The following is a 27,951-nucleotide window of genomic DNA, read 5'->3' as shown; positions in this document are numbered from 1 at the left end:
TAATCTGGCCATGTTTGGTGGTGTGTTTTTCAAACGTGTTTACCTCCTTGCAGGCCGCGTTCGTACCAAGCAGCCCTTGAGCACCGCCAGCAGCAGCAGCGTGTCCAGCCAAGTGGACTCGAGGGGACGCAGCCGCACCAAAGTGGTCTCCCAGTCGCAACGTATGTTACCTCTTTCAAGACGCAACTCTTTACTGTGAGCGAGTGCGTGTGTTTTTTTTTTTTTTTAGTAGGGTTTCTATATCTGTTACCCTCACGGCAGCGGCCATGTTTTTGTGCCTTCAGGTTCCGACGAATCAGATTGCACACCAGGTATTCTGTGCGTGTGTGTGTTTCAGATATGTCAAAACGTGTGCGTGTGTTACTGTGTTCCACTGTGGGAATGGTGGCCCACACGCAAAGCTCTCATTCAGGTGTTTTTTGTGCAAAGGAGTGTTTTTTCATATATAAATATAAATGCAGTGGAACCTCTGAGGTCCTGTTGCAAAACAATACAAATAGTAATAATTGTTACCCACTGTTAATATGAATGAATAAATTAGCGGTTAAGGTTCATTCTTTTATGAATTTAAAAAAAAAAATAGAGTAATTTCCATTGACAAAAAAATACATATAAATGTTAATCTGTTCTTGGTGGAAAAACATTTCCTAATTTCAAAATTTTCTTTTTTATTCTTCTTTATTTATAAACAACTGCTTTTTAGAGTTTAACCGCTAAGTTCACCACTTTTTTTTCCCCTGTGGAAAACTTTTTTGTTTTGTTTTTATCTCAACAGTCTCACAATTGTAAATATGATAAGACGAATGTTTAAAGTGAACCTTTTTTTTTTTTTCCTGTTTTGTGGTCTATCTTTGGGGGGGTTAAGGTAATTAGTGATTTTATTTTATTTTTAAACTTTACACTATTTAATTTCAAATATATAACCCACTTTTAATGGCAAAAAATAATTTTGAATCATTTAAAAATAAAGTGATTTATTTTTATTTTTTTCAGCAAGTTCACCAATATTTTTAGACATTTTTAAATGAGTTTCTGACAGGAAAAATAATTAAAAACAAATCTGTCTAAAAATATTTGAAACACTTTTGGGGTAAATCAGAATGAAGAAAATTTTATTTACGGTAGTTAACTATTGTTATTTATTTATTTATTACTTTTTTTTTCTTTTTTTTTTTTTTTACATTTCATTGTTTTTTTGATCACATCAAATATTTTAACATTAATTGTTGTGTAAAAAGTTCGCTGCTGTAAAAATGGTCAACGCTGAAGTCTGGCTAAGGCTGCTCCTTTGCAAAACTTGCAGACTTTATTTTTTTGACACTCAGTTGTTCTCATCGTTTGAGATGTATTTTTCACCCACATTTTGGAGCATTCTACTTTAGAGGTTCCACTCTGTTCTTGTGTGTGTGTGTGTGTGTGTGGGTGTGTGTTTGTGCGTGCTTCTTTGCATGCAATGTTTCATCACCAGACTTCGGTGCGGAAAACAGAAAATGGTTCCAAACTCTCCAAGCAACATTAATATAGCAACATTATCCAAGACATAAGACAGTCAGACTAATGGACGAACTCAACTGTCTGCTTAGCTTATCATGCATGTACAGGAGTGGGGTTTTTTTGTTTTTGTTTTTTCCTCCCATTTGGTCTTTTCCTCATGATGTGGACCGGCTTCGCTTCCATGTCCCGACATGCACTGCTCACACCCCGGCCCCACCCAGCTCCGCCATTTTGTGGCCTCCTTATTGATCTTCTACTGAAATTCATCCGTTCCATCACGGCGCTTTCAGAGCTTTTCCCATCCTGTGTTCCAACCGTCCCATCATCCACCTTAGTTTAATCTGCTGTTCCTTCCCCCTCCCTCGCCCCCCTCTCCATGGCTCAGGATCTCTGTCTGCTACCTCCGCCGGTGGTAAGAGTCTTAACGCCTCCTATATTTTATTTTAGTTTTTAACCCCTTTTCTACCCCCCCCCCCCCCCCCCCCCCCCCTCAAGGTCACCTCAAGTTCCTCCTCTTCTTCACACAGTGGCCAATGCATGCTGAGGGTGCTTGTAGGAACACTACACTTGCAGTTATGACAAGGCAAAACGGGGTCGGAAAAGTGAAAGATATTCCTCTAATAGTGGTGTGACCAAATTGTTCACCAGGTGCATTGAGGTTCCACTTGTGGGGAAAAAAACAGGCTGTTTTCATAGCTGCCGATTCATACCTCTTTGCTAATCAAAACAGCAGCAGAGATATATTTAGGGAAAAAAGAAAAATGAATGCCCCCTTCAAATAGACAGCGCCCTCAAAGTGGTGCTGTGTCTACTTATGACAATAAACATCTCCCTCAAATAGGAGAGCCTCACTCACCAGTTCGTATCTGCATTTGTGGGAAAGATAGAAAGGAAAGCGGCATAGACACCATGTGCAAATGAGCCTAAGTAATCCAATCAAGACAAAATGCACGCCTCCCTCAAATAATGTCCCAGTCGAATTATTATTAAATGTATCTTACTTTATGGATGCTTGAGTTCATACTGCTGAGCCGATTTGAAGTCTGTTGCTAACAAAACAGCAGCACCAAAACAGATTTTGACCTGCTTGTGCCACCATGTTGTTTGTGTTAAAGAAACTCCTCCCTCAAATAGGTGCCTCCTTTGAAAAAATGTACATAAATGGTGCCAAAACCTGCATTTTTCTAGTTGTATGATCACACAACCATCATCGAACACCTGTCAATCTCACTTGATGTTTTTAGCTTAGTTGTGTTTGGTTAGCATATAAGTTGTGTCTACGTGTGTGTGGCGCGACCGCTCTCATTCGTCTGTTTTCCAGACTGATGGAAAGTTGGCTTGCACACATGACGTGATGCGTATCACTGTTATTGATTTTACCTAACTTGACATCCTTTCTTCCCGAAGCGGGAAGCCGCAGCGGCTCCCCCGGGCGTGTGCTGACCACCACGGCGCTCAGCACCATGAGCTCGTCGGCCCGCCGGGTGCTGCCAGGGACCACCGGGGACGGGCGCAGGCGTAGTCGCATCCCCCGTAGCCAGGGGTGTTCCAGAGACTCTTCACCCACACGCTTGTCTGTTGGTGAGTGGCGGAAAGGATTCGTTGCACCACATTTTGTTAATTTTTTAATTTTTGTTTCCCCCCAAAATGGTTTAAATAAAAAATTTTTTAATGAAAATTCTACATGTAATCCAACGGGAAAAATAATTTTGGAGCTTTGTGCAAATTTATTAACATTTTGTTTTACACACAAACCGGCATTGACAACCCTTTTTAAAAAAAAAAAAAATTTATTTGACCTTTTTTGCATTTTTTTTTTCAAACCCAGAAATTGCATTTGAAATGTTGCCATCTTGGCTCAAAAGCATTGGTACATTCCAAAAAATTACCTTTTGAGCCAAGATGACCTTTGTCTTCCTTGATAGCGCATTTTTGGTCCTAAAACTGTAAGTAAAATCTGTCCAAAAAAGAAAGACACATCCTTTCTGGGATCTCAAATGTTTTCATACCCTCCTGCCTCCCTGTCTGTCCTCCTTTCCTTTCCCGCTTCTCCAGCTCCCTCCAGCATTAGTTCTGTCTACAATGGCGCCAGCAGAGGAGGTAAGGCTGTACCCCGGATCGCCTCTAACTACCCCCAGCTCAAATCTCTGATTTTTGTGATCTACCATTTGTCTATTCGTCGTCCCAATTTGCTCTCTAATGTCACAATCGCAGTATGAACGCATGATCCTCATGTCTATGTATTAACGAATGAGCCGTTCTCAGTGTATGTTGATTCATCTTCATCTCTGTGATTAAGCCAGGGATTAATCCTGATTGGCTGGCATATCCGCTGAGGTGCAATCAAGCACTCCGTCCTTCCTTCCTTTCTTCGCTCCCGCCACCACTTTGATTAATCTCACTTCCTTTGTCCTTGATGGCCAAAAACAGTTATGCAGGATGAATATGGTGTTCAATGTGAGCGCGGAGACCTCTTCCAGAGATCAGCAACAAATGCAATGTTACTGATCAGACAGATGAACCTGTACAGATTGCACTTCAGGTTAGGTCTTTATTTACACCAACAGTTGAAGGCCAGAGTGTGCGTGCAACCTTAAATAAGAAGTCAATGAAAGACGTGTCGCTCCAAGCCGAACCTCCAGGCATTTTTTGCCTTGAAGAAAGTTGTTTCTGGAAAAGGCACAGCAATCACTAATCTTGAGAAAGGGGAATCTTTTTTTTTTTTGTGGAGTGAAAATGACATTTTTATTATGCAGAATGTATTATCTTTACATTGAAAGTGGCATACCCCTCAATTCATTTTCTTTTATATGCAATATATAACCTCAAGGTATGTACCTAATGAAGTAGCCAGTGAGATCCTGACGTTGACGTCATCTCACTTCTACATCAGAGACAGTGATGTTTGCTTGCTACTTTAAAATTAAAAGGGGTTTTCTACAAGGCTCTCTTCTAAGCCACCTGCCTTTTATTGATGTGCTACCTGAAGGCATAGACGTGTTAAATATTATCATAACTCTGCTAAACCGTTCCGACAACAAAACAAAATACTTTAGTTAGTTTAGTTTAGGGGCGTGGCCAAAGCAAATGACCATAGACACTTAATGTACATGTTAGCAATTGGTACCCTAATCTTAACTGGAAGTTGACCCGTGCTCACATTCCTTCCTTTATGTATGTCACATTCTCCTCCTCCTTTTTCCTCACATTTGTCCTCTCTCTCTCTTTGTCTTTCACAATCTTCTTCCTTCCTTCTCCTTCTTTTCGCGTCACTCTCGAACCCCCCGGGCTCAGCCCGGGGCAGCCGCATCCCCCGGCCCAGTATGAGTCAGGGCTGCAGCCGAGAGGCCAGCCGGGAAAGCAGCCGGGACACCAGCCCCGTACGCTCCTTCACGCCCCTCGGTGAGTAGCAGTAGCCGGCCCCTCCCCACAACTGCCCGCCGCTCAACCCTGGAGAGGTGGAAATTTGACAGCAGAACAATCCAAATCACTTGCACGTTTTTTGTTGTTGGTTTTTTTGTTTTTGTTTTCCCCCGGGGACTTTTCGGATTCCGCTCACACCATTCGCATGGAGCAGCACAGGGGGCTAACGTAAATTGTATGTTTGTGTGTGTGTTTGAATCTGGGTTGCAGCCACACGGAGCTACTCTCGCTCCACGGGAGCTCTCCACACACCCGACGCTTTCGGGGCCGCAGGTGAAGGCTGAGTACTTGTAAATGTTTTTCATGCCGTAAACAAGCAACCAACCACCCCACTCGGCCTTGACTTCGCATCTTTTTCTTTTCTTTGCCGCACTGCTTTTCTGTTTTCTTCTTCTTGCCTTTTGATTTTATGTTGATTTGGCATTTAGGATGGCAGAGCCTTCCAGCGGAATCGCATGTTTCCTCCCCATCATGTAAAAACAGTTGTGTTCAGGGATAGCAATTTTTTTTAACTCTTATTAATATTAGCTTGTTAAAAAAGTGAAAGTAAAAATACCAGCGTCTGTATTTTTGTTTATAAAATCTTTTACTGTATAAACCAAAAAAAATAAAATAAATAGTTTTTGGTACTGTGTACAGCTCATGTTTATAGAACTCAAGGTTCAGTGGACAAAGCAAAATATTTTTGTAAAGTTATTTTTTTTTATCTCTGACAGCATATGTTTCAGGCACACAGATGTACAGACATTTTTGTTAATTTGCAGATTGGCAGAAAACTGAAAATGTTTTTAGAGAAACGCAATCTCAGGACTATCATGAACACAACTGTATAAACAATATCAGTGATGCCTTTTTCCTGTTTTCTTTTAGTCATATTTTGTCCTGAAATGTCATCTAACCAGTCATAACATGAACTTACAGTTATGTCATGGATGAGTCACCGTCCCAGATGTATTTGATTTCTTTCTTTATTTAATGTTATCCAAAGCATGTCAGCCCTTTTCCCTCAGTCGCCTCTTATTTTTCCTTATATCCGTCGCATCTTCTTCTAAACAGGCTCGAGTTTCGGCATGGGTCAGTCCAGCCGCCTGTCGTCCTCGGTCAGCGCCATGAGGGTCCTCAACACCGGCTCGGATGTGGAAGAGGCACTAGCGGATGCCCTGGTATGAAAACCGTAAACGTGCGTGAGTTTGTGTGTGTGTGTGTCAACTAAACCCTGCTTCCACCTCTTGTTTAATGCTGTCAGCTGTTGGGAGACATGCGATCTAAGGTCAGCCTCTTTTTCCCTGCCTCGTACCTTTAGTCTTGTCTAGTCTTGCCTTGTTGGTGTTTGCGTGCGTGCGTGTTAATTACCCAGTAGACCACTGCTGGTGTTTTTCCACTAGAAGTACCTGGTATGACTAGTTTTTGGCAGTCGTCTTCTTTTTTTTTTTTATTTTTATTTTTTTTATTTGGTGGCTCGTGATGTTTATCGGGCGAGGTAGTAAAAGTATCTGCAAGGGTGCTCCTAATCCAGTAGGGGGCAGTGGAAAAGCAACATATGTGACTGTATTGCATGGAGAAGTCTTCAGAATTTCTAAATAAAATATACAATCACTTGCATGAAGCAATTCTTCACAACGTAACAAAGATGTGAAGCGGTTCTTAGTGCTTAAACAGCTCAGTGTTACTTCAGTGATTATTCAGTGTTTGACTTTGTCAAGGAAAATACAACACATGCAGAGATTCTGGCTTCATTTCCTGTTCTGTTCTCCCTCTGTGCGTTTTTGCTTGTCTCGCAGAAGAAGCCGGCGCGGCGGCGGTATGAGAACTATAGCATGTACTCCGACGACGACGCCAACAGCGACGCGTCCAGTGCCTGCTCGGAGAGATCCTACAGCTCCAGAAACGGCGGCGCCATACCCACGTACATGAGGCAGACGGAAGACGTGGCCGAGGTTAGGCGCTCGCTTGTCTGTCTGTCTGTCTGTGCGCGACGGATGGAAGGATGTCGCTGAAATTCAAGGCAATATCAGTGAGTGATGTGGACTGTCTAGGTACTGAATCGCTGTGCCAGTGCCAACTGGTCCGAAAGGAAGGAGGGTCTTCTGGGCCTTCAGGCTCTCCTAAAGAACCAGCGCACGCTCAGGTGCGTCCAACTACCTGCCGCCACTTCCACATTCCTGAAGTTGTCATTTGTTTTTGAAAATGGTCAATGATCATTTGCAGCCGCGTGGAGTTGAAGAGGCTGTGCGAGATCTTCACCCGCATGTTCGCCGACCCGCATAGCAAGGTATGGCTTGCATGCAGCTGCATGTCACAAACACTTTGTTATAGTTGCACAAATCCATCGTTTGATTTCCCACCATTCCCCACTTTACCGGATTCTGCCTCCCGAACAATGAGGAGACACACCCGCACTCCCCTCCTGTAATTCAATGGCAAAATTCACAACAGATGTAAGAAGCGCCAAACAGTTTAGAGCCCGGGTGGGTTGAGCACACTCCTTCCTCGAGGGCAGGAGTCCTGCAGGTTTTGGATGTTTCATTTCTCCAACACAGCTAATATATGATCAGCTCATCAGCAAGCTCTGCATAAGCCTGATAACGATCCTGTTGATTGGAAATCAGCTTGTGTTGGAAGGGGTGAAACGTCCAAAACCTGCAGGACTCTGGCCCTCGAGGACCGAGTTTGCCCATCCCTGGCTTAGAGTGTTATCAGCAGGTTGCAGGGTGGGTTAAGTGAATCAGTCAGCTGCAGTAATATTATGACTTTTCAACAAAGGATAAAGAAAATAATGCCAGTTAATTGTATACATAATTTTTATCCCATTAATAATGATAATTCTTATTATTTAAGTTTCAAACTCAGTAGGTTTAATCTCCAATGATGCATGACGTGCACAAATCAGGCATGCAGAGTTTTCTAACGGAATGCCACACCCGAGTGTGCGTGTGACCTGACCTGACTGGACCAGACCGTCGTTGGCCACGTTGGCTGCTGCTGCTTCTTCATTCGGATTTCTAGAGAACTAGTCAGGCTGCCTTTATTTTATTTTTTTTAACCTGCTTCACTGCGCCCCATCTAATCCGCATGGGTTCCCTCTTCCCGCCCTGCCTCCCTTTTTTTCCCTTTCATTTTTTTTTTTTGACATTTTGATGATTTCAATGAATTTCAGCGAGACTCCGGCAGGGTGTACGGCAGGGCAGAATCCGGTATAAGCTCAGCCTCCTTCAAGGTACCGCATCCCAATCCCCTCCCACCTCATTCCCATTTATTTTTATTTTTTTGTGGGTCCTTCTTGCATCCATTCCATGCAAAACGTCACATTTAAAGATATTTGACTCCACAAAGTTGCCACTTTTGAATTCTAACCAGAGCGTCTCTTGTGTTTCTCCTCCATGCCGCTGTTGCTGCTCCCTGGAACTCCACAGAGAGTAAGTCTATTTGTTCTTCAGATGACAAGCTAACCCATTGCTAGGCGACAGTCATCCCTCCCTGAACGAGACAGTGCTCCCCTGACGTCACCATGTCACTTGGGGTTGTTGTTTGTTGGGAGCGTTGCTGATGGATTGTAACGCAAAACTATTTTGAAGTCACTCCCTGACTGCTCTGAGCACAAAGAACAGATTTGTGTTTGCGGTCGAGTACCCACGGCATTGGCACAACTAGAGAGTCTAAAAGGCGCCATTTGGCGGTTGCTAATGACGTGAAGCTAATCTGGCGACCTTCAAAAGTACAGCTAAGCGCCGTAGACGAACGCGACTAAAATGTGATGCAGCGTGTGCCGTTCTGCAACTAGGTTCACGTTTTGCTGCATTGCAAAACTTAAAATTGCAGTCGAACAGTGTTACAACATTGCAGATGAAGCATCCAATCAAAAATGTCTTACTATAAGAGCTTTCACTAAAAAAAAAGACAATTCCTGTTATAAACTGCGATCCAGCCGGCCGCTGGGGGGGTTGAGGGGGGGGGCTGGGTAGCCGCCCTTAACTGTGTGTATGTTGTCAGGTGTTCAGCATGTTCCTGGAGACTTTGGTGGACTTCATCCTGGTCCACAAGGAGGATCTTCAGGACTGGCTGTTCGTGTTGCTCACCCAGCTGCTGAAGAAGATGGGCGCTGACCTGCTGGGCTCGGTGCAAGCCAAGGTCCAGAGGGCGCTGGACGTGACGCGGTAAGTGGAGAACACACACACACGCGTGAACACATGCACAGTTGTTTTCAGGCGTCTGATCCCTTGCAGGGAGTCCTTCCCCAATGACCTCCAGTTCACCATCCTCATGAGGTTCACCGTGGACCAAACACAGACCCCCAACCTCAAGGTAATCCACTGCGACGTCTGTGTTTTTTTTAAAAACAAGAGCGTAGCCGGAAGGGCTGGCTGGTGGTAACCATGGTAACAGTTGTCGCAAGCGCTCTTTCTCAACAGTCGCCTCTTTAACTCATTTGCTCCCAAAAAAGTGTGTATATATTCTATTTTAAATGTGTCCCAAAGACGTATTTATACGTTTGTTTGTTTTTTATGTTGGAGCATACAGAAGGCTTTAATGCAGCCTCTCAACTGCAAAGAACGGTTGAAGAAATAGTAATTATTACACAAATGGCCAGCAGGTGGCAGCAGAGTAAAGGAGATCAAGCAGGGCCGAAAAAAAGCTCAAATACTCACAATTTAAATAGATTTGTGAATAATGATGAAACTTAGCTATATTCTAATGCTAATGGGGTAGATGCCACGGACTTCCGACTTCCAGGTTTCCACACATCAGCGCCATTTCCGGTCACTGCTGGCCGGGTTCCAGCACTTGCACCCCCACCCCTTCTGTGAAAATAACTGGGAGTCAATGAGTTAAGGATGTTCTTCTGGTATCACCCCGTTCCTTTTCCACAGCAATCTCTCCTGATATGTTTCCCTCTCACTGCATTTATCATTTATACAGTGGTACTCGACATGGCATGCTTTTTCTTTTAATTACATATTTGTTGGTGTTTTTGGGGGGTTGGTTAAATGGATAAATGGACAATTTGAGATAAGTCAATGCGCCATTGTAGTAACTTTCAGCCTGACTGCATTGAAAGTTCCTACCTGGCCACACCCCTCACCCTTGACTCCCTCCCCTCCGTCTCTCACACTCCGCTGACTTGACGCCGTGCTTCTCCTCTCTCTCTCCGAAGCCTGTGCGGAGCTCGTGTTGCGGGCGAGGCAGGGGAGGGTCCGGGGTAAAATTGTTCCCCCCCAGGGCGCGGCGCCACGCCTGCTCACTAGACGAGCAGGCCGCCGCCTGGAGACGCTCCTGCCAGGTCAGTGCGCTCCGGGGGGGAGCAACAATGTCCCACGCTAAAAGTCATTAGGGAACCTACAAAAGTCTCAAGAAGCCAGGCCAAAAAAAAAAGACATTGGAAGTCTACCATTTTGGCTCTAAGTAGACGTTTTAGAATCCATTTCCCGCAGGCCTTTAACGACAAACTCATCTGTGACGTTTTGTCCGATGGCTGCCGAATTCAAATCATGAATGACACGAAAATTGCGAAACCTGTCAGTTTTCATCATTGCGTCTGAGTGAAGCATGGCAGCAAAGCTTGATGGCCCGTCTCAAATGAAAAATTCAGCCCCAGATGTCACTTTCAACATGCAACACTTAGCAACGTGAAATTTGGCAGACATATCTATTTTAAGTAGACTCACAAAAATGTCTTACGAAACCATGTCGGAAGACAAAAGACACCGAAAGTTATGCCACTTTTCTTTCATTTGAAAAGCGTGCACTAGACAGATGGGCGACTTTGCCACCACATTGCGCCTACAGCAATAACAAAAAAAGTAATAAAAGGCAAAACATTTTTATTTTTTTGAAAATTCAGCCCTCGCAGCCAATCTCACTTAGCAACATAATATTTGGTTGGCATGTCTATTACGAGTAGACCCGCAGAAAAATCTCAACAAAGCTGCCATTTTGGCTGACAGCATTTTTCAGGTCATTTTGTCCATTTCCAGAGGTCACTCATCTTATATTTTATTGTCCGATTGCTACGAAGTTTGTGTAACGGACACAAGGAAGAATTTGGGGTGTTTCCATTACGTTATGTCAGCAAAGTTGACGCAAAAAAAAAAAAAAACGTATTTGATTTCCTTGAAAATGATTTTGTCAGATCATTTCCTGGATTTTTTATTTTTTTCCCCCCCAGACCTGCCGCTGTGGTTAAACATGTTGAAGTCACACAGTGGTGCTTCCCAAACTAAACATTTGCGTCATTACGTGTGGCGACAGGTGAAGGTGGCCATCCTGCGCTACATCGAGACTCTGACACTGCAGATGGAAGCGCCCGACTTTGTCAACTCCAGCGAGACTCGGCTGGCCGTCTCGCGCATCATCACCTGGACCACCGACCCCAAGAGCTCGGACGTCAGAAAGGTGAACTCTCGTTCCCGGAAAGTTTTGCATTGCCGTGGCCCGCTGCTGTCATCTGTGATGTTTTGTCGTCGCAAGGCGGCACAGGCGGTGCTGATCGCCCTCTTCCAGCTCAACACGCCCGAGTTCACCATGCTGCTGGCAGCGTTGCCCAAGACCTTCCAGGACGGAGCCACCAAGCTGCTCCAGAACCACCTGAAGAACACGGGCAACGTCGCCCAGGTGATGCCCCGCGCTGCACAAGCCCTCGCCGCTTCGTGTCATGCAATCCCAAATCTTACACTGGTCCGGTTCCCTCCCCCAGGCGACGATAGGCAGCCCTCTAACCCGACACACCCCTCGCTCTCCAGCCAGTTGGTCCAGCCCGGTCACGTCCCCCACAAACACCTTGCAGAACACCCCCTCACCAAGGTAACACACACACATTCCCATAATCTGTTGAAATCAAATGTTTGATTTCCACCCATTTTAAATAGTCATAGTTTGCTGCTTTGAAATTATCTGATGTATATTATACATACCAACAATTTTTACTTATTTTAATCATTTAATACATTTAAAATATTTTAATTATAAGCATTTATTGTATTAAATTATTCTGAAATTATTAATTTGTATATTATGTAATCTTAATAGTTCAAATATGTCACATAAGTTCTTGAATTAATCTTACATTTATACCGGTAATCACAAATATAGTAAATTGTTTTTAATTTAATATTACAGATCTAAATAAAAATTGAATTCACATTTAATGTAGAAATGTTATAAACTGTATAATTATTTAATTAATCAAATTATGAAAATTATAATTTTACAAAATTTTGGTTATATTTCAAGATATTTTAATTTAATTTTAGTCATTTAATCAAATAACATTTTAATAATTTTATTCATGTAATTTAGTTTATTTTATTATTTATTTATTATTGACTGATAGATTTTGATGCAATTTTAAAATTGCATTAACGCAAAGCATTTTTTGTACTTAGTGTAATCAATGTAAATTATTCAAATTAAATATTTAAATTAAATCAAATAAATATTTAAATAAATCTATAATTGTTTCCTAAACAATTCAATGATTTATTTTTGATTCGATAAATATTTAATACATTAAATTTAAAGAAGTCATATTATAATGGGTTAGTTTCCCCCACATGAAATGCATTAAATCTGCCTCTCTAAAGTAGCAGGTGCAACATGGCGGTTTCATTTCATCGTTTGGACTTTGATTGGATTATATCTTCAACGTTTGCGTGTCAAAGTCACAGCTCCTGGGCTTGAACTTTCCTTGCACTTTGCAGTGCATTTGACTATGACACGGAGAACATGAACTCGGAGGACATCTACAGCTCTCTGAAGGGCGTCACCGAGGCCATTCAGAACTTCAGCGTGCGCAGCCAAGAGGACATGAACGACCAGCTCCAGGAGGGCAGTGGCGGCGTGGACGGCCGAGCGCCGGATCCCGCCGACGGCGGACGCACGGCCCTGGACAACAAGACCTCTCTCCTCAACACGCCTCTGCTCTCCTCCAGCCCCCGGGGGGCCCGCAAGCTCTACTCGGACTCTCCATACAAGCCTGGCCGCAAAGATGGCAGCGTGGACGACTCGGAGCGACTCACAGACGGTAGACAAGTGGAAAGAATTCCACTCGTTTGGACTGCTTTCAGGGTTTTATTTTTTCCTGGCTCAAATTTGGAGCTTGTGATCCGCCGGTTTTGTTCACATCTCCATTTTTTATTTTTTATTTTTGCGTGTGCGCAGACGGCAGCCGGGACCAGTCGGAGCTGATGGGTGAACTGCTGAAGGAGCTGTCCAATCACAACGAACGCGTGGAGGAACGCAAGGCGGCGCTCAGCGAGCTGCTTAAGCTCATCCACGACAACACGCTGCAGGTGTGGGACGAGCACTTCAAGACCATCCTGCTGCTGCTGCTGGAGACCATGGGCGACAGGGAGGTACGCCCCGAATGCCCCTTGAATAAATAAATAAATAAATAATATAATAAATTCAAGTCAATTTTATTCTGATTTATTGTTGGTGATTTTTTTTTTTTTTTTTAAATGCCCGTTTTTCGCCTCCAGCACGTGATCCGCACGCTGGCTCTGCGGGTCCTGCGGGAGATTCTGAGCAAGCAGCCGTGGAGGTTCAAGAACTACGCCGAGCTCACCATCATGAAGGCCCTGGAGTCGCACAAGGACCCTCACAAGGAGGTAAACAAATCGCACACAGAGGACCCCATTTATAGCGCTTAAATGTCCCAGCTCAGTGCTGCTCAGCACGTTGGCCACAACGTGGTACTAACGCTGAAGGCGCACAATTCTAAATTTGGAACTGCCTGCAAAACTGTAAAAAGCCTTTCAAAAATTGCTTTAAGGCCAGGGGAGCACAACAATTGTAATTCGCGTGTCGGTGTTGGCCGCAGGTGGTTCGGGCGGCCGAGGAGACGGCGGCCATGTTGGCGCTGTCCATCAGCCCCGAGCAGTGCATCAAGGTCCTGTGCCCCATCATCCAGTCGGCCGACTACCCCATCAACCTGGCCGCCATCAAGATGCAGAACAAGGTGGTGGAGAGGATCCCGCGGGATGGCCTGGGCGGACTGCTGCCCGAGATCGTTCCGGGACTCATACAGGTGATGGCGGAATGAGGCAGAATATTTTCTTAAAAAAAAAAAAATCAAACGCCAACTAATGATATGTTTGCATTTGGTCAACAGGGTTACGACAACTCGGAAAGCAGCGTGAGGAAAGCCTGCGTCTTCTGTTTGGTGGCAATCTACGCCGTCATCGGCGAGGACCTGAAGCCGCACCTCAGTCAGCTCTCCAGCAGCAAGGTCAGACAGGAACAGAAAGTAGAAATCCACCAATAACAATTCTCCAAATGGGGATTGCGCACGTCAGTGAGACAAACCAAAGACACAAAAAGCTTGTCTGAGGCCCATCAAACGGTCAACTGGAATAAAGAAGCAAATAAAACCATCAACATTGCTAAAACTGAATATTGTGTTCACAAAAAGCTGGTCTTAAAGTCCATTGGGTATAGGAAGTAGAAATATGGCATCATAAAACTAGAAACCTATCAAAATAAAAGCAGTGATGGCGCCAAATGTCAGTTTTTCTTCACAAAAAGCTGAGTGAGTATGACCATCCTATCAAGCCAGCATAAAAGAAAGTAGAAACCTTGCAAAATAAAAGCATAGCCAACGTCAACAAGCTGCCAAAGACACTCCAAATCCTCAAAGTCCTTTTGTTGACTTTTTTTTGTTTTTGTGCTTTCAGTTGAAGCTGCTGAACTTGTACATCAAGCGTGCCCAGTCGGGCTCCAGCGGCAGCGAGCCGCCTTCGGATGGCCTATAGGGGATGTGGCGCCCTCTTGTGGCCGCCATGGGGAACCGCCCGTCACTCAAGGATGATGAAGAAAATGTCCGTCCTTTTCCCGTCTCCTCATTGGCTCAAAAGGATCTCTTGAACCCTCAGTTTTGTTATGTTATGATGATTATAATTGAGTCCAAAAGGTGCTGACCTGCACAAACGATAATAAAAGTCATAAGCGGTACACAAGCAGACATGCTTGGCTATGCATGACTCGCCTTTTTTTTTTCTTTTTTTTTCTTCTTGGAGTTCTTTTATCCGAGTCCTAAAATGTTCACTTTTTTTTTTTTTTTTAAACGAATGTGAACAAAATGTCCGGCCCTTCCAGAATGATGGCATAGTGGATAATGTATCCTAATTGAAATAAAGGAATATCCCAAATAGTCCTCCGTGGGGGTGTGCACATTTTTTTTTATTTTTCACTTTTGCCCCCCTTTACCAGCCTTGCTCTCTTTACACTTGTAGATTATTTTTATTCTTTTACAGAATCAAACATGTCACTTTGGCTTGTCTTTTTTTTTGCAGCCATGTAACCTTCTAGTTTGTCCACTGTTGTCTTATTCCACCCCCCCCTGCGGACCCCCCCCCGTGTATTTCCAAAGTCGTGCTTACAAATAAATACAATAAAGAACTTGTACAGATAATTGTTTTAGGGTTCTTTGTTTACTCAGAGTCTTCATAGGTCCATTGAGTGATTTTGACCATTGCCAACTAATACAAACGTCAGCTACTACAGCAGTCAGAATGGTGGGGATCATATTTGATTTGTCCATATTGTATGGAATATGTTGTGGATGATCCCAAAGTGAATATCAAACATCCGGCCAACTTTTAACCCGCTTTGCTATCTTGATACAGTTCAACAGCTGTTGAAAACTACGCTTACCAGGTATGCCAACTTGCCATACTCCAAGCCTGCTTTTCTGTCTCTGCTGACGGTTGGCCGTGTTGCTCCAGGTGACGACAGACTGTCATGTTAATCTTTTCCTTCGCTGTTCTCGAATCTCGACACAAAAAAAATACTTGTACGGATGACTGTGTGACGTAATACATTCCCATTACCTGCCTTATGGGGTCATTTGCCCATGAACCAATTTGTTTTTCCTTCTAATTAAAATGGCTGGTTGATTTTATTGAACATATAAACATAACGCATCACAAGTATAAAATACAAGTTGGAAGTTAAAAAAAAAAAGGAGAAAAAAATCGTCAATAGTATCATAGTAGGAAGAAGTACAAAATGATCTGGTCCTACTCCTTCATACTTCTGTCATAATATACTAACAAGTTCTTTCACAAAAAATAAGCAATAGAAACTAAACAAAACATGTATATCTTAAGTGCACAGATATATTGGTATGAGTTGTAAGTTCTAAAATTAATGGCCATCAAAATACGTTCAAACATTTTAATATTTTTTCCCGAGATTGTTAAAACTTTAGTGGTTAAAGTGTTAAAATATATATTTTTAATAAAGTACTGTATAGAGATTTATTTTTCTTCTCGCTTTACCCTAAAACTTAATGTGAGCGAGTTGAAGTTACAAATATACATTTTTAAATGTGGTAATGCGTTAAATTCTGATAACATGACTCGATGGAGGCAGTCGAGTTGCTTGTTGTTGTCGGGTGTGTTCATTTTATTCTTATTATGCAACGAAGCGGGTGTCCCTGCCCCTCTGAGCTAAAATAGCACGGACAGCGTCCCCTCCCCTGTCTCCCCCTCTGTCTCCACACTTTGACCGAATGCCTCGTCCATGGTCCGCTCGGATCAATCATTGACCTGAAGGAAGGACCAGCAGGAGCACCTGTGTAGACCTTGTCAACCAAACGCTGTCATGACCCCATGTTCGGACCTCCGTACCGGGCCGGCTTGAGTTCGCTACGGGGAGTTGAGGCCACTGCCACCGAACAGGACACGATGTTGTTTTGGCAGCCCTGCACCGAAAACTTCCGCGCACCGCTGCAGCAGCGACGCGACGGAAGTCACCGACGGTATGGTCGCGTTTTCCATTTATCCTCTACATCTTCTTTTTGCCACGTTTTCATGATGTTCGCTGGCATTTTGGGTGTTTAAAACACACAACGAGTCCGACTGTTGACATGTTGCTCTCACTTGCAAAAAAAATAATATGTTTATGACATAAAACTCGAAAAAAGATCCGCTGTCAACTTTGCAAGTAAGAAAGGGGGCGGGCCGGCGTAGACGTAATGACCGCAGCACAAACGCTTCTGATTGGCTCAGCAACCGCAGCAGACGCACGCTCACTGGCTGGCGGGCCACTCAGTAGCCGAGGCTGAAGCTGGGGGGGGGGCAGCAGCACCTTGCAGTGCGGATTCCGCAGAGCGAGCGACGGGGCGGACGCCGAGGGTGCCATGTTGATGCCCGGCTGCGCGTCTCTTCGGGTTTGGGCTCAAGGACCGCGGCGGCGAGGAGACGGCTGCGAGCCAGCCTTGTGATTAGAGCGGCCGGGGGCGGTACCACTTGGACCCCGGACATTGACTCAAACGCGACAGGAAGTTGGTGCTTGTTAGCTCCGCTAGGTAGCAACAGCCGTGTATGGGAATAATCCGCAAACATATCCCCCTTCCCTGGTTGGTTTCCACCAGTTAACAACGTTTGGCCGACAACGGAGCGTGTGTGTCGGTGACAAGAAGCAAAACCAACCCGGGAGGAGGAAGCGACCCTATCCGGGAGCTAGCTTAGCCTAGCCTAGCCACCGTTAGCATGTGAGCTTCACCGTCCTCGCCTTCTTCCTCCGCCGAGTCACGACCGTCATTTCGAGGGTTCAAACTTCACATTGTGGCGGCCCCGGACGAGCACATTGTTCCGCCCCACCCGAGAGCTAACGTAGCCCCCCTAAAAGTGGAGCGTTATGGAGATACGTTGCGTCTCGATTGGATTCGCCTGGCTAGCGAGCTAGGCTAGGACAAGTTTCCCCTCATCGAGAGAGGCAGGGCGGACTTCCTCCTCCTCTTTCTCCTCCTCGTCCCCCCGGTCTTCGTTGTCTTCGTCCCCCCACTCGAAGTAGCAAGCTGGCGGCCCCCCAAGTGGAAGCCGAGGACAAGGAGCTGGGGCCCATGGCCTGGGTGCTCAAAATCGACGACGCCACCATCGAGTCGGGGCTGGTGCACGACTTCGACGCTAGCCTGTCGGGCATCGGCCAGGAGCTGGGGGCGGCAGCCTACAGCATGAGGTTAGACAACACCCCCACCCCACCGGACAGCCTGGACACGATGGACAGCCGTTGGAGAATTTAGTCCACATCGACGATCTCCGGCTTTATATGGTCTTTGTCCACACTAGTAGTGCGACTATGGCTTACTAGTAACGTTTTTACCCCTACGAGTATACTAGTAACATTGCCAGGTCCAACTAGTGGACATGTGTCACGCACTTGTCGCCACCATGAAGCCATTGGGGCATTTTTTTTTCTTTTCAATGTCCTTGATATGCAGCTGTCTATGTACTAGTCCAGGGCTGGGCAATCTCGGTCCTCGAGGGCCGGAGTCCAGTAGGATTTGAATGTTTCCCTTCTTCAACACAGCTGATATATGATCAGCTCATCAGCAAGCTCTGCATAAGCCTGATAACGATCCTGTTGATTGCAATCAGCTTGTGTTGGACGAGGGAAACCTCCAAAACCTGCAGGACTTCGGCCCTCGACGTCCGCCCCTGTACTAGTCGAACAAGTGTGTCTTACTAATAACGTTTTTTTTTCCCCCCCACGAATTTCTGTCCATTGTGAGGCAAAACTAGTAGGGTGCAGGAAACTACTGTACTGGTGAATGTGTTTACTAGTTGGGCACAGCAGTTTGCCTTAATTGCATACTACCAGTATGCCAAAAGTAGCACAACCTAGTAAATAAAAAAGTTGCTAGTAAGACGGCTGTTTTGCGAGCTCACCCTGTACTGTTGCGTTGAATTCTCTTACTAGTGAGGACAAAGCGCTTACTAGTACATGAATATGGAAAGCCATTTATTCGATATCATCACGATCCATCTTAAGGTCCATGTACTAGCAAGCTCGTTGACATCTGCGTGTGCCAAGTAGGACCAAGTCAAAGGCTAAATGCTAACTACGTTGTATTTGCATTTTCTAACATTACTAGTAACACACAGTTGTCAACTAGTACCTCACTGGTAACATTTAGTTGGTTTACTCATGCTGCCCCCAATTCCTAACTGTATTGTGTGCTTCTCTTGGGGAGGGGTATTTGATGGCTGTTCTTTGTTTTGGGATTTTGGGGTGGTTGGCAGGATCGCTACAATCGAGTTGAACGTAAGCAAACATGGAGCAAAGTGGTCTTATGTACTAATTTATGAATTTGATTCCCTCTAAGGTGGACTAGCACGTCTGCCTCACGGTCCAATGGTTCTCGGGTTCGAGTCTCAGCTTAGCATGAAGTTGTCGACCGTGTTAGTGAGACACCTCGCAACTGTTATTGTTATTATCGCACCACTTCCTTGAGCTCCCTCCTGAACATTCCTTCTTCCTTGACGCGCCTTCATACCAGACGTGTCAACCGCCTTTTATTTATTTTTTTGCTCAGGCTGTCTGTGCATCCGGGTTACCAGCCCGCGGGATCGGTCCGAGGCCCAGTGTTTGGGGAGTCCTGCATTAGCGTTTGTTAATGATTTGTTTGACGCACACACGTGTCCTTATCAGCCGTCCCTTCCACCATCTAGCTGCCTGCAGCTGTGTTTTATCTCGTCCGGCGTTTGATGAACTTGTTCCGAGCCCGCGTTTGGGTGAGGGGTCGAGACGGGGCGACATTTAGGTCAGTGTCAAAGTTCCCCAAACGAGGACGAAAGAAGCTCTTGGGTTATCTATGGACAAGCTCGTTCATTTATCTCACTCGCGCCTCATGCATAGATAATGACGGTGGTGCCGCGTGATCGATGGTTTCTGCTAAAATGGGAAAGGATCCGTTCCATTAATTCTGGCTGTGATGAGCCTCACTTGATTGTTGGTTGAAGGAAAAGGTAGAAGGGCCAGTTAGTGGGAAGCCTTCAATTATTTTCTAACAGGATGGAAATTTGTTCTGCTGGATGTTCGCTTTAAAGCCATTTCTGTGAAGATTTTCTTTCAGTACGCAATCAGTAATGCAGGAATCGTCGGAATTTATTTTTTGCTCAATCTGATAAGTTTTGAGTTGATTTTTATTATTACATGAATTTAGACTTAGATTTTTTTTAATAAGTTATATTTTTTGACTTTTTTTGTTAGTAAAATAAATATTTTTTGTTGTATATCGATGAACTGATATTTTTGAAACATTAGCTTCCTTAAATGTAATTTATTCAAGTCAGGATTTGTTTTCAATATTTTATGTTATTAAAATAATTCATTTTCATTTATATAAATATATATTTTTTCTTTGTTTTCTTGTTAATTTTGTAATTATTTAAAAATAGATTTTGTTTATGTATTACACCTTTTCCCCAGTTAATTAACTTTTTTTTTAAATATATATATTTCCTGTATCAATGACACATTTTATTTTACAGTGGATATAAAAAGTCTAAACACCCTTAGTTCAAATGTTTTCATGCACTAAAACAAAACAAAAAAAAGATATTTTTGAAACTTTTTTTGTGGCTTACTACCCAAATAATTAAACTGAAAAAAAACTTTGAGAGATAAAGTAAAACTAAACAAGTGCGATAATGTGCTTGCACAAGTGTACACACCCTTGAACAACCAGCGATGCGCCTGTGCTCAATGAACCAATCGCGTTCAATCTCCTGTGAAACGTTGCCCACACATGGCATCTGATTAACCCCAAATAATATTCAACGCTTCTAGTCATCGTTTCCTGACCGCCTTGTCTCCTGTTTGTGTCAGTGATGTGCTGGCCCTGCCCATCTTCAAGCAGGAGGACTCCAGCCTCCCCCCCGAGAGCGAGAGCAAGAACCCTCCGTTCCAGTATGTGCTGTGCGCCGCCACCTCGCCCGCCGTCAAACTGCACGACGAGACGCTCACGTACCTCAACCAAGGTCATCTTCAAAGTCAAACAATAGCAACCTCCACCTCTTAGCATTAAAAAAAAAAAAAAAAAAAAAGTGCAGCGTAGCATTTTATTAGATATTTTTTGTAATTTAGAAATGGGGTTGAAAAACCAAGTAGCTGATGCTTTGCGTTTTTGTCTGTTTTGCAGGCCAGTCTTACGAGGTTCGCATGTTGGACAACCGGAAGCCCGGCGAGCTACCGGAACTCACCAACAAGATGGTGAAGAGCACAGTGCGTGTGGTGTTCCACGACCGGCGGCTTCAGTACACGGAACACCAGCAGCTGGAGGGATGGAAGTGGAATCGTCCCGGCGATCGTTTACTGGACATCGGTAACCGCGCGTTGCAGCATCAATATTTTGATATTGTGATTATAAATGTGTCGCTGTGTGACAGATATTCCCATGTCGGTGGGCATCGTGGAGCCCAAGACGCACCCCTCCCAGCTCAACGCTGCAGAGTTCCTGTGGGACTTGAACAAGCGAGCGTCCGTCTTCGTGCAGGTAATAAAACAGTCGTGGAAACAAGACGTTTTTTGGATATATTTTACAATTGACTAGATTAAAAAAATACATATTGTAGACATTTTTAGATTATTTCGATGGATAGATCAAATTCCCATATACATATTATTTTTTTCTTTAATTGGTAGCTTCCAGGATTTTAAAAATCAACTTGATTTTTAAATTTTTTTATTATTATTCTTCATGGGAACATCTTTGACATAACAACCACATATTTTTAATAACTATAAAATACAGACGATTTAATTTGGGGGGATTAAATTATAGCACTTAGATTTCTTTTTTCTTTTTTTTTTATTACAATGTTGTATAATGCACTGTATGAATTTAAAAATTACAGCAATTTAAAAAAAATGAAAAATGTTTAATTTTATTTCTAGTGTTTTAAAATTGCATTGATTTTTTTTTTGTATACATTTTTGGGTTCTTTTAATTACTTTTAATATCTTGATACAGTATTTCCTCCAGATCAAGTAAAAAATTAATAGAACATTATTTTTCCATTACCAACCAGTTTTTTTTTGTTTTTTTTTATACACTGTATGAAATCAAAGACTACAGCAATTAAAAAAAGAAACATTTTTAATTTTATTTCTAGTCTTTTAAAATTGCAGTGATTTTTTATTTTTTTTGTTTTTGTATTTATTTTGTTTGTATTTCTTCCGATCACTTGAAAAATTAATGGAAAATAATTTTTCCATTACCAACCAATTTGTATTATGCACTGTATAAATTAAAAAATTCCAGCAATGAAAAAAATTAAAAATGTGTAACTTTATTTCTAGTGTTTTAAAATTATATTGATTTTTTTTGTATACATTTTTAGGTTCTTATAATTCATTTTAATATCTTGATACAGTATTTATTACGATTAAGGGAAAATTATTATTCTTTTACCTTGACTTATTTTTTTTTATTAATTGAATTATGTTTTATGATCAATACATGAATTTAAATAATAAATAAAAATACATATATTTGGGTACATTTGATACTATGTTTTGGGGTATTCTAAAAAATGAACTATGGTGACTATTATTACCCGAATAGTAGTAATCTAAATGTCTTGTTTCATCACATAATGTAATCTTATTTATCTATTTGTTCATATTAATTTTGAAACCACTTTTTTTTTCTTTTCTTTTTTTTAAATCGTCCTTGAACGAACGTCCTTGATTGACTCGCGGAATTGTGTTTTCCATTCCCGATTCCCCCCGTCTGCAGGTTCATTGCATCAGCACCGAGTTTACGCCGCGCAAGCACGGCGGCGAGAAGGGCGTCCCCTTCCGGATCCAGATTGACACGTTCGCGCCCGGGGACGCCGGCGACTACGCCGAGCACCTGCACTCGGCCTCCTGCCAAATCAAAGTCTTCAAGGTAGACTCTTGTTACTATCTGATTATCCTGTGATTTATTTCTGTATTTATTTATTTGTTTATTGTAAGAACAGCTCTGGATAAAATAAAAGTTGTTCTTCATTGATTGTCCTCTTCAGCCAAAAGGGGCGGACCGCAAGCAGAAGACGGACCGCGAGAAGATGGAGAAGCGCAGCGCTCAGGAGAAGGAGAAGTACCAGCCTTCTTACGACACCACTATCCTGTCCGAGGTCAGTTGAGTTTGGGTCGCGCGGCGGCGCCGTCGCTCGCTTGCTCACTCGCTCTCGCTTCCTCGCTCGCCTGTCAAGCAGACGAGACTGGAGCCCATCATCGAGGAAGCGGGCGACCACGAGCTGAAGAAGTCCAGCAAGCGGACGCTCCCGTCCGACTGCGGCGACTCTTTGGCCAAGAGAGGCAGCGTAAGTCCAATTTTGTTTTGCCCACAAGCTGAATTGACAGTTATGATTGGAAGACATCAAGAAAACAACAAATTGTTTAATTGGCATGTTTGTGTACTATTTTATTGTTGTGACCAGTAAAAAAACAAAACAAAAAAAAAAAAAATAGCAATTAATGCTATTATTGTTTGTTCGATAGGACATGACAAATTTTATTCATCTCTGATGAAAATAAGTATCATTCATTGAATTACATACAGTTTGATGATAGTTGATGATAGTTTGATAGTTTAATGATAGTTTTGAGTTTCCATTCATTTAAATATTTCTTCCGGTACAATTTATGAGAATTTTATTATTATATAATTTAATTATTATTTATTTTTATTATTAAATAATGAACACATTAATTAAAATATGTAAAAATTATATTTAATCCCCAAATTCCCATTTCAACTCATTTTAAAATTAATAGTTTTTTGTCTTCTAAAATTGGATGGGTTTTTTTTGTTTTTGTTTTTGTTTTTTTTAAATAATTCCCAGATGTATTTTATATTTTTTGTACGGCTCTCTGGTATGGAGTCACGGGAGTGCCAAAATTAATAGGAAATACAAACACAATCAATAAAAGAGAACATCAATCGATAAAAGAGAACATTTACAAATGCAGACATCCAACGGCATTCAATAAAAGAACATTTACCAATGCAGACATACAAAGACATTCAATAAAAGAGAACACTTATTCCTATTAATTTTGGCACTCCTGTGACTCTATAGTCTCATAGGAGTGCCAAAATTAATAGGAAATACAATACAGAAGGTAGCGTTTCCTAAGAGCTGAATGTTGTCGTCAGTGTTCCCCGTGGCCGGACAGCGCCTACGTGGCCCCCAACCAGGCAGCTACTCCCTCCTTCACGTCCACACCGCTCTCCACCTACGCCACAGCCACCACCACCACCACCTCCTCGCTACCCGACAGGTAAGGAGCTCAGCTCACGTCACGTGACGTCCGTCCCGCTGTAGCGCTCGACACATGTTAAGGACCCACTTGCTCCCCCAGCGACTCGTCCTCGCCCAATCACCAGGCGGAATCCGGCGGCCATGCCAGTACAGAGGTTTGTCCCAATGGACAGTGTGTGCGTGTACTTGTGTGCGTTTATTTTACCTGATGTCTCTCTTGCAGCAGTTGAGTCCCGCCGCGTCCATTCAGGACACACAAAAATGGCTGCTGAAAAACCGATTCAACTCCTACGCGCGACTTTTCACTCACTTCTCAGGTAAAGATCACTGAATAGGTTGTTAAATTAGGGGGTGCACCGAAATGAAAATTCTCTCGCTGTCACGATCGAATATTTTTAGAATCAATCTATTGATTATTCAATCGTACTAATCAGGTTCATTTAAATTTTGCATTAAAAGTGTATTACAAGAGCATTTATTTATTTATTTATTTATTTTTAAACTGTTAACCAGTGATGGGTGTTTATTTCGGCTGAACAATTGCACATTTTCAACTGTAATTTCTTTTACTGAATTTTCAGCACAATCCTTGTGTGAACATGTTCCACCATTTCTTTCTGGAAAAAAAAATAAAAAATGCATTCAACGAGAATTTCCATCTAATGTAAAATGCGTTGCGTTCACTTTGCTCATTGTGTTTGTTCAGGTTCTGATTTGTTAAAGCTAACCCGGGACGACCTGGTCCAGATTTGTGGTCCTGCCGATGGAATCCGACTCTTCAATGCACTCAAATCAAAGTGTGTCCTCTTACCTCTCTGAGCTTTATTATTATTATTATTATTATTATTATTATTATTAGCGACAGTGCTGTTCATTGTATGTGTTAAGGTCCGTGCGTCCCCGCTTGACCGTGTACGTGTGTCAGGAGTCCCCTCAGCACAGCCCTCTGCTGGAGAGACACGCCACCAGCGAAAACGGCGAACAGGGCGTATCGCCCAGTTTACATGGTATAGGACACTTTTTTTTTTTTTTTGTGGTAGTATTCATATTGCTGTCAAATTCGACATCAACCGTATGTGTTTTTTTTTGTTGTTTTTTTTGTTTTTTCGTGACAGTCTACCACGCGCTGTACCTGGAGGAGCTCACGGCGGCCGAGCTGATCCGCAAGATGGCCAGCGTGTGCGGCCTCCCGCTGGGGACCATTAACCAGGTGTACAGACAAGGGCCCACCGGCATCCACATCCTGCTCAGCGACCAGGTACTGCTTGGAAGAGGCCGGCAAGTCAGAGCTGCTCGATTATTTCAATAAGCCTGACACCTAGTGGTAAAATGTTGTACTGCATCCAGTTCAGGCCGCTTTCGCCCTGTCCTATGGAGGACTAAAAAATACATAAATGAATAAATAAATGAATAAAAGTGGGGAAAAAATAATTTAAAAATGAAATACAAAACGTATATATAAATGGAAATAACATAAGTAAAAATAAATACAAAATAAAGAAAAAAAATCCAAAAATAAATATATAAATAGAAAATTTAAATCAGTAAATAAAAACACTGAACAATCGACCATTGACGGGGCAGTTTGCAACAGCAGTCGAACCCAAGACGCGTTTAGGACCGCCCCCTCATTTATATAACATTTCGTCCTGACAGAGCATCTGCAGCATGAAATAATTAAATGTGAAAGCAGAGCATTTATATTTATTAATTAAATATTTAATTATTTAATTCTATTTATGTATTGGTTTTTGAATTTATTTTTATTTTTAGAATCTCGTTTTTTTATTTTATATATATATATATATATATATATATATTATTTATTTTTTTTTCATTTACATGTCCTCTATACTATCCTGACATACAATTTGTCGTTTTTTTTGTTTTTGTTTTTTTTTTTGTTTTTTTTTTTTTTAATCCCCACCAAATAATAAGTTACGATGTGTGCAGATGGTGTACAACTTGACGGACGAGAGCTGCTTCGTCATCAGCACCGTCAAAGGTGAGTTTGACTTTTTCAAAGTGACGTCAACGACGCTTTGAACGCCGCCTTGACGCTCTTCTTGCAGACGAGCAGGGTGAAGGACTCCATCTCATCCTGAAGTAAGACCCAGGACCATCACCACCACCCCAACGTCCGTGTCTGCCTGCGCGTTCCTTCTGTTCAAGCAACCCTCGTGCCCCCCTCCCAGCTCTCAATCGGATGGACGGCGAAGAGAAAGAGGCGTGTAAAAATGTTAGAATCTGACATGCGGGGGATGTGGCCACTGTTTCATATTGAAAACACAGAAAGAGGAGAAGAGATGCTGGCATTGGCTGGAGAGCTTGTTTTTGTTTGTTTGTTTTTGTTGTTTTCTATGTTTATGTATTTTACGTAGGCCAGTATCGGAAGCCATTTTCCTCGCCATCTTGATTGAGAAAAGCGAGAGAAGGTGTGGGAGGTTGTTGTCTTAATGTTACCGACCAGCTGTCCTCAGCAAACTAAATATGTGGACGTGCGTCTCAATCATTTTTCATTTTTTGTTTGTGACCTCTCTCGCTGCCTGTTACTCGCCGCTTTATAGTCACTTTGTGTTCCTCAAAACCGCTTGATTTCTACCAGGTCAACCCCAGAAGACGGACCAAAATACTTTTTTGAGAGAGTCAACACTTTTTTTGTTTTTTTGTTTTGTTTTGTTTGTGTGCACAAGCAGTTCGTCAGCGGCATCCTACAGACTTTATGGCAGCTCCACGTCCATCCTCGGAATGTTGTCTTTTTTCTTTGTTTTTGTTTTTGTGAAAGCAACCAAGTGAATGAGTGCCAGGTGATTAGCTCAGAAATATCCTAAAATGTTTGGGCCACACTGACAAGAAAATGCTAATGATACTATGAGAATAAAGTAGGGAGAGAGCAAAAAGTTTGTTTTAGAAAAAGTCTTTTTGAATGATTTTCTCCAAAGTAGGGTTTTTCTCAGAAAAGAAAAAAATATATTTTCTGAATGTTACTATTTTAACTCCAAAAAAATACATAATTGTTTTACCCTACTCCCATTTTTTTTTTTTTTTTGTGAAATTGCAACAAAAAAATTGAGTCAATTGCAAATTTTGTGAGAAATAACTAAATAAAAGGTGGAAAAAAACAAATACTTTTTGCACCATGAACTAATTGAGCGCAAAATGTAGTTTTTAGTTGAAATTTTATCCAAACAAAAAAAATAAAATCTCCAAAATCTGTTTATCAAAAATTAAATAATTTGTAAACACATTTTTCTGAAATGCAACTTTTTGTCCCGTAATTTTCTTGAAATATACACTTAAAAAAAAAAAAAAGTTTTGTTTATTACAAAGTGCATTTTTGTCTTCAAATTATCCAGACTATCAAATTTTGGTTACATTCTCTCGAAAACAATTGTGATGAAATTCTGTCCGTATAATACTTTTTCTTTTCAGTGTGAGCCTAAACTCCTTAATACATTTAAAAAAAAAAAATCATAAAAAAAACCGCACATCCTGTGTAGCTTTTAGTCGAGCCTCCAAAAACGAGGCGTTTGCCTCTTGAAGCGTGTGAATGTGCATGTGTTGTTTTTTTTTCTTTTTCTTTTTCTTCCCTGTGTTAATCTTAGATTTGTGGTTATGACAAACATGTTGCATGTGGAAGTCGGGAGAAGACGTCAGACGTCGTCCCGTCCTGTCTTGTCCTGTTCTACTTTTTTGAGATGAGACCAAGCCTGCACTGAAAACTCACAAACTCCGTGTGCGCGTGTAGTCGGTAGTCCGTCATCCTCACCCGCTCTTATCCGCCACACAGCACCGTATAAATGTTTGGAAAATGAAGAGACAAGGGGCCGTGTTTGTGTGTCCGAGTGAGTGAGGTAACCACTCTTCGTGTTCAGATTCTGCTTGTGGTGTGTGCACGTGTGTGCTTGGCTGGAGATGCACACAAAACGCACATGTACTGGGAATAAATGTTTCAGAACTGTCTCACCTATCCTGGTGCTGTTTGACATTTTAAAAATGT

General features: G+C 42.5%; 2 protein-coding genes across 15 annotated transcripts in view; both read left to right on the top strand.

Annotated features, from left to right (window-relative positions):
- The window catches only part of clasp2 (cytoplasmic linker associated protein 2), a 38,956-nt gene extending 23,634 nt beyond the window's left edge, over nt 1–15,322 (top strand). For 2 of the 12 annotated variants that reach the window (XM_077507482.1, XM_077507489.1), the window contains 20 exons: nt 54–161; nt 2,902–3,075; nt 4,789–4,896; nt 5,128–5,190; nt 5,974–6,080; nt 6,164–6,187; nt 6,699–6,854; nt 6,954–7,045; nt 7,126–7,189; nt 8,908–9,071; nt 9,141–9,219; nt 11,164–11,307; nt 11,383–11,526; nt 11,609–11,715; nt 12,612–12,934; nt 13,072–13,265; nt 13,392–13,520; nt 13,733–13,939; nt 14,024–14,140; nt 14,586–15,322. In XM_077507482.1, coding sequence (XP_077363608.1) covers nt 54–161; nt 2,902–3,075; nt 4,789–4,896; nt 5,128–5,190; nt 5,974–6,080; nt 6,164–6,187; nt 6,699–6,854; nt 6,954–7,045; nt 7,126–7,189; nt 8,908–9,071; nt 9,141–9,219; nt 11,164–11,307; nt 11,383–11,526; nt 11,609–11,715; nt 12,612–12,934; nt 13,072–13,265; nt 13,392–13,520; nt 13,733–13,939; nt 14,024–14,140; nt 14,586–14,663 — 2,582 coding nt within the window. In that variant the 3' untranslated portion in view covers nt 14,664–15,322. Of the gene's footprint in view, nt 1–53; nt 162–284; nt 312–1,879; nt 1,907–2,901; nt 3,076–3,549; nt 3,595–4,788; nt 4,897–5,127; nt 5,191–5,973; nt 6,081–6,163; nt 6,188–6,698; nt 6,855–6,953; nt 7,046–7,125; nt 7,190–8,074; nt 8,135–8,330; nt 8,334–8,907; nt 9,072–9,140; nt 9,220–11,163; nt 11,308–11,382; nt 11,527–11,608; nt 11,716–12,611; nt 12,935–13,071; nt 13,266–13,391; nt 13,521–13,732; nt 13,940–14,023; nt 14,141–14,585 lie in introns of all 12 variants that reach the window. The other 10 variants (XM_077507486.1, XM_077507487.1, XM_077507485.1 and 7 more) reach the window with 8 other exon arrangements.
- Nucleotides 15,323–16,412: 1,090 nt separating this feature from the next.
- Nucleotides 16,413–27,914, top strand: ubp1 (upstream binding protein 1). 3 transcript variants are annotated; one of them, XM_077507267.1, is made up of 15 exons: nt 16,413–16,672; nt 20,527–20,678; nt 20,840–21,022; nt 21,087–21,193; nt 22,439–22,591; nt 22,710–22,820; nt 22,902–23,009; nt 23,846–23,970; nt 24,052–24,106; nt 24,178–24,268; nt 24,658–24,748; nt 24,840–24,958; nt 25,067–25,209; nt 25,905–25,956; nt 26,024–27,914. In XM_077507267.1, exons 1-15 carry the CDS (start codon nt 16,524–16,526, stop codon nt 26,059–26,061), a joined length of 1,677 nt encoding a protein of 558 aa, XP_077363393.1. In that variant the 5' UTR covers nt 16,413–16,523; the 3' UTR covers nt 26,062–27,914. The 3 variants fall into 3 exon arrangements, with proteins under 3 accessions (XP_077363393.1, XP_077363392.1, XP_077363394.1); XM_077507266.1 differs by having other exon boundaries at nt 16,415–16,672; nt 24,175–24,268; XM_077507268.1 differs by lacking the exon at nt 16,413–16,672 and adding an exon at nt 16,964–17,874 and having other exon boundaries at nt 24,175–24,268.
- The last annotated feature ends 37 nt before the right edge of the window (nt 27,915–27,951 follow it).

This window comes from Festucalex cinctus, chromosome 19, assembly GCF_051991245.1.
Source record: "Festucalex cinctus isolate MCC-2025b chromosome 19, RoL_Fcin_1.0, whole genome shotgun sequence".
NCBI lineage: Eukaryota > Metazoa > Chordata > Actinopteri > Syngnathiformes > Syngnathidae > Festucalex > Festucalex cinctus.
Note: the sequence above shows the minus strand (reverse complement) of the source record. Positions and strands in the feature narration are given on the sequence as shown.

Bases quoted from the DNA above. Each gene is read 5' to 3' on its own strand.
- ubp1 (XM_077507266.1), top strand. From the start codon at position 16,524: ATGTTCGGACCTCCGTACCGGGCCGGCTTGAGTTCGCTACGGGGAGTT. The intron at 16,673-20,526 runs GTATGGTCGCGT...TGTTTGTGTCAG, and splicing joins CGCGACGGAAGTCACCGACG to TGATGTGCTGGCCCTGCCCA. The intron at 22,592-22,709 runs GTAGACTCTTGT...TGTCCTCTTCAG, and splicing joins GCCAAATCAAAGTCTTCAAG to CCAAAAGGGGCGGACCGCAA.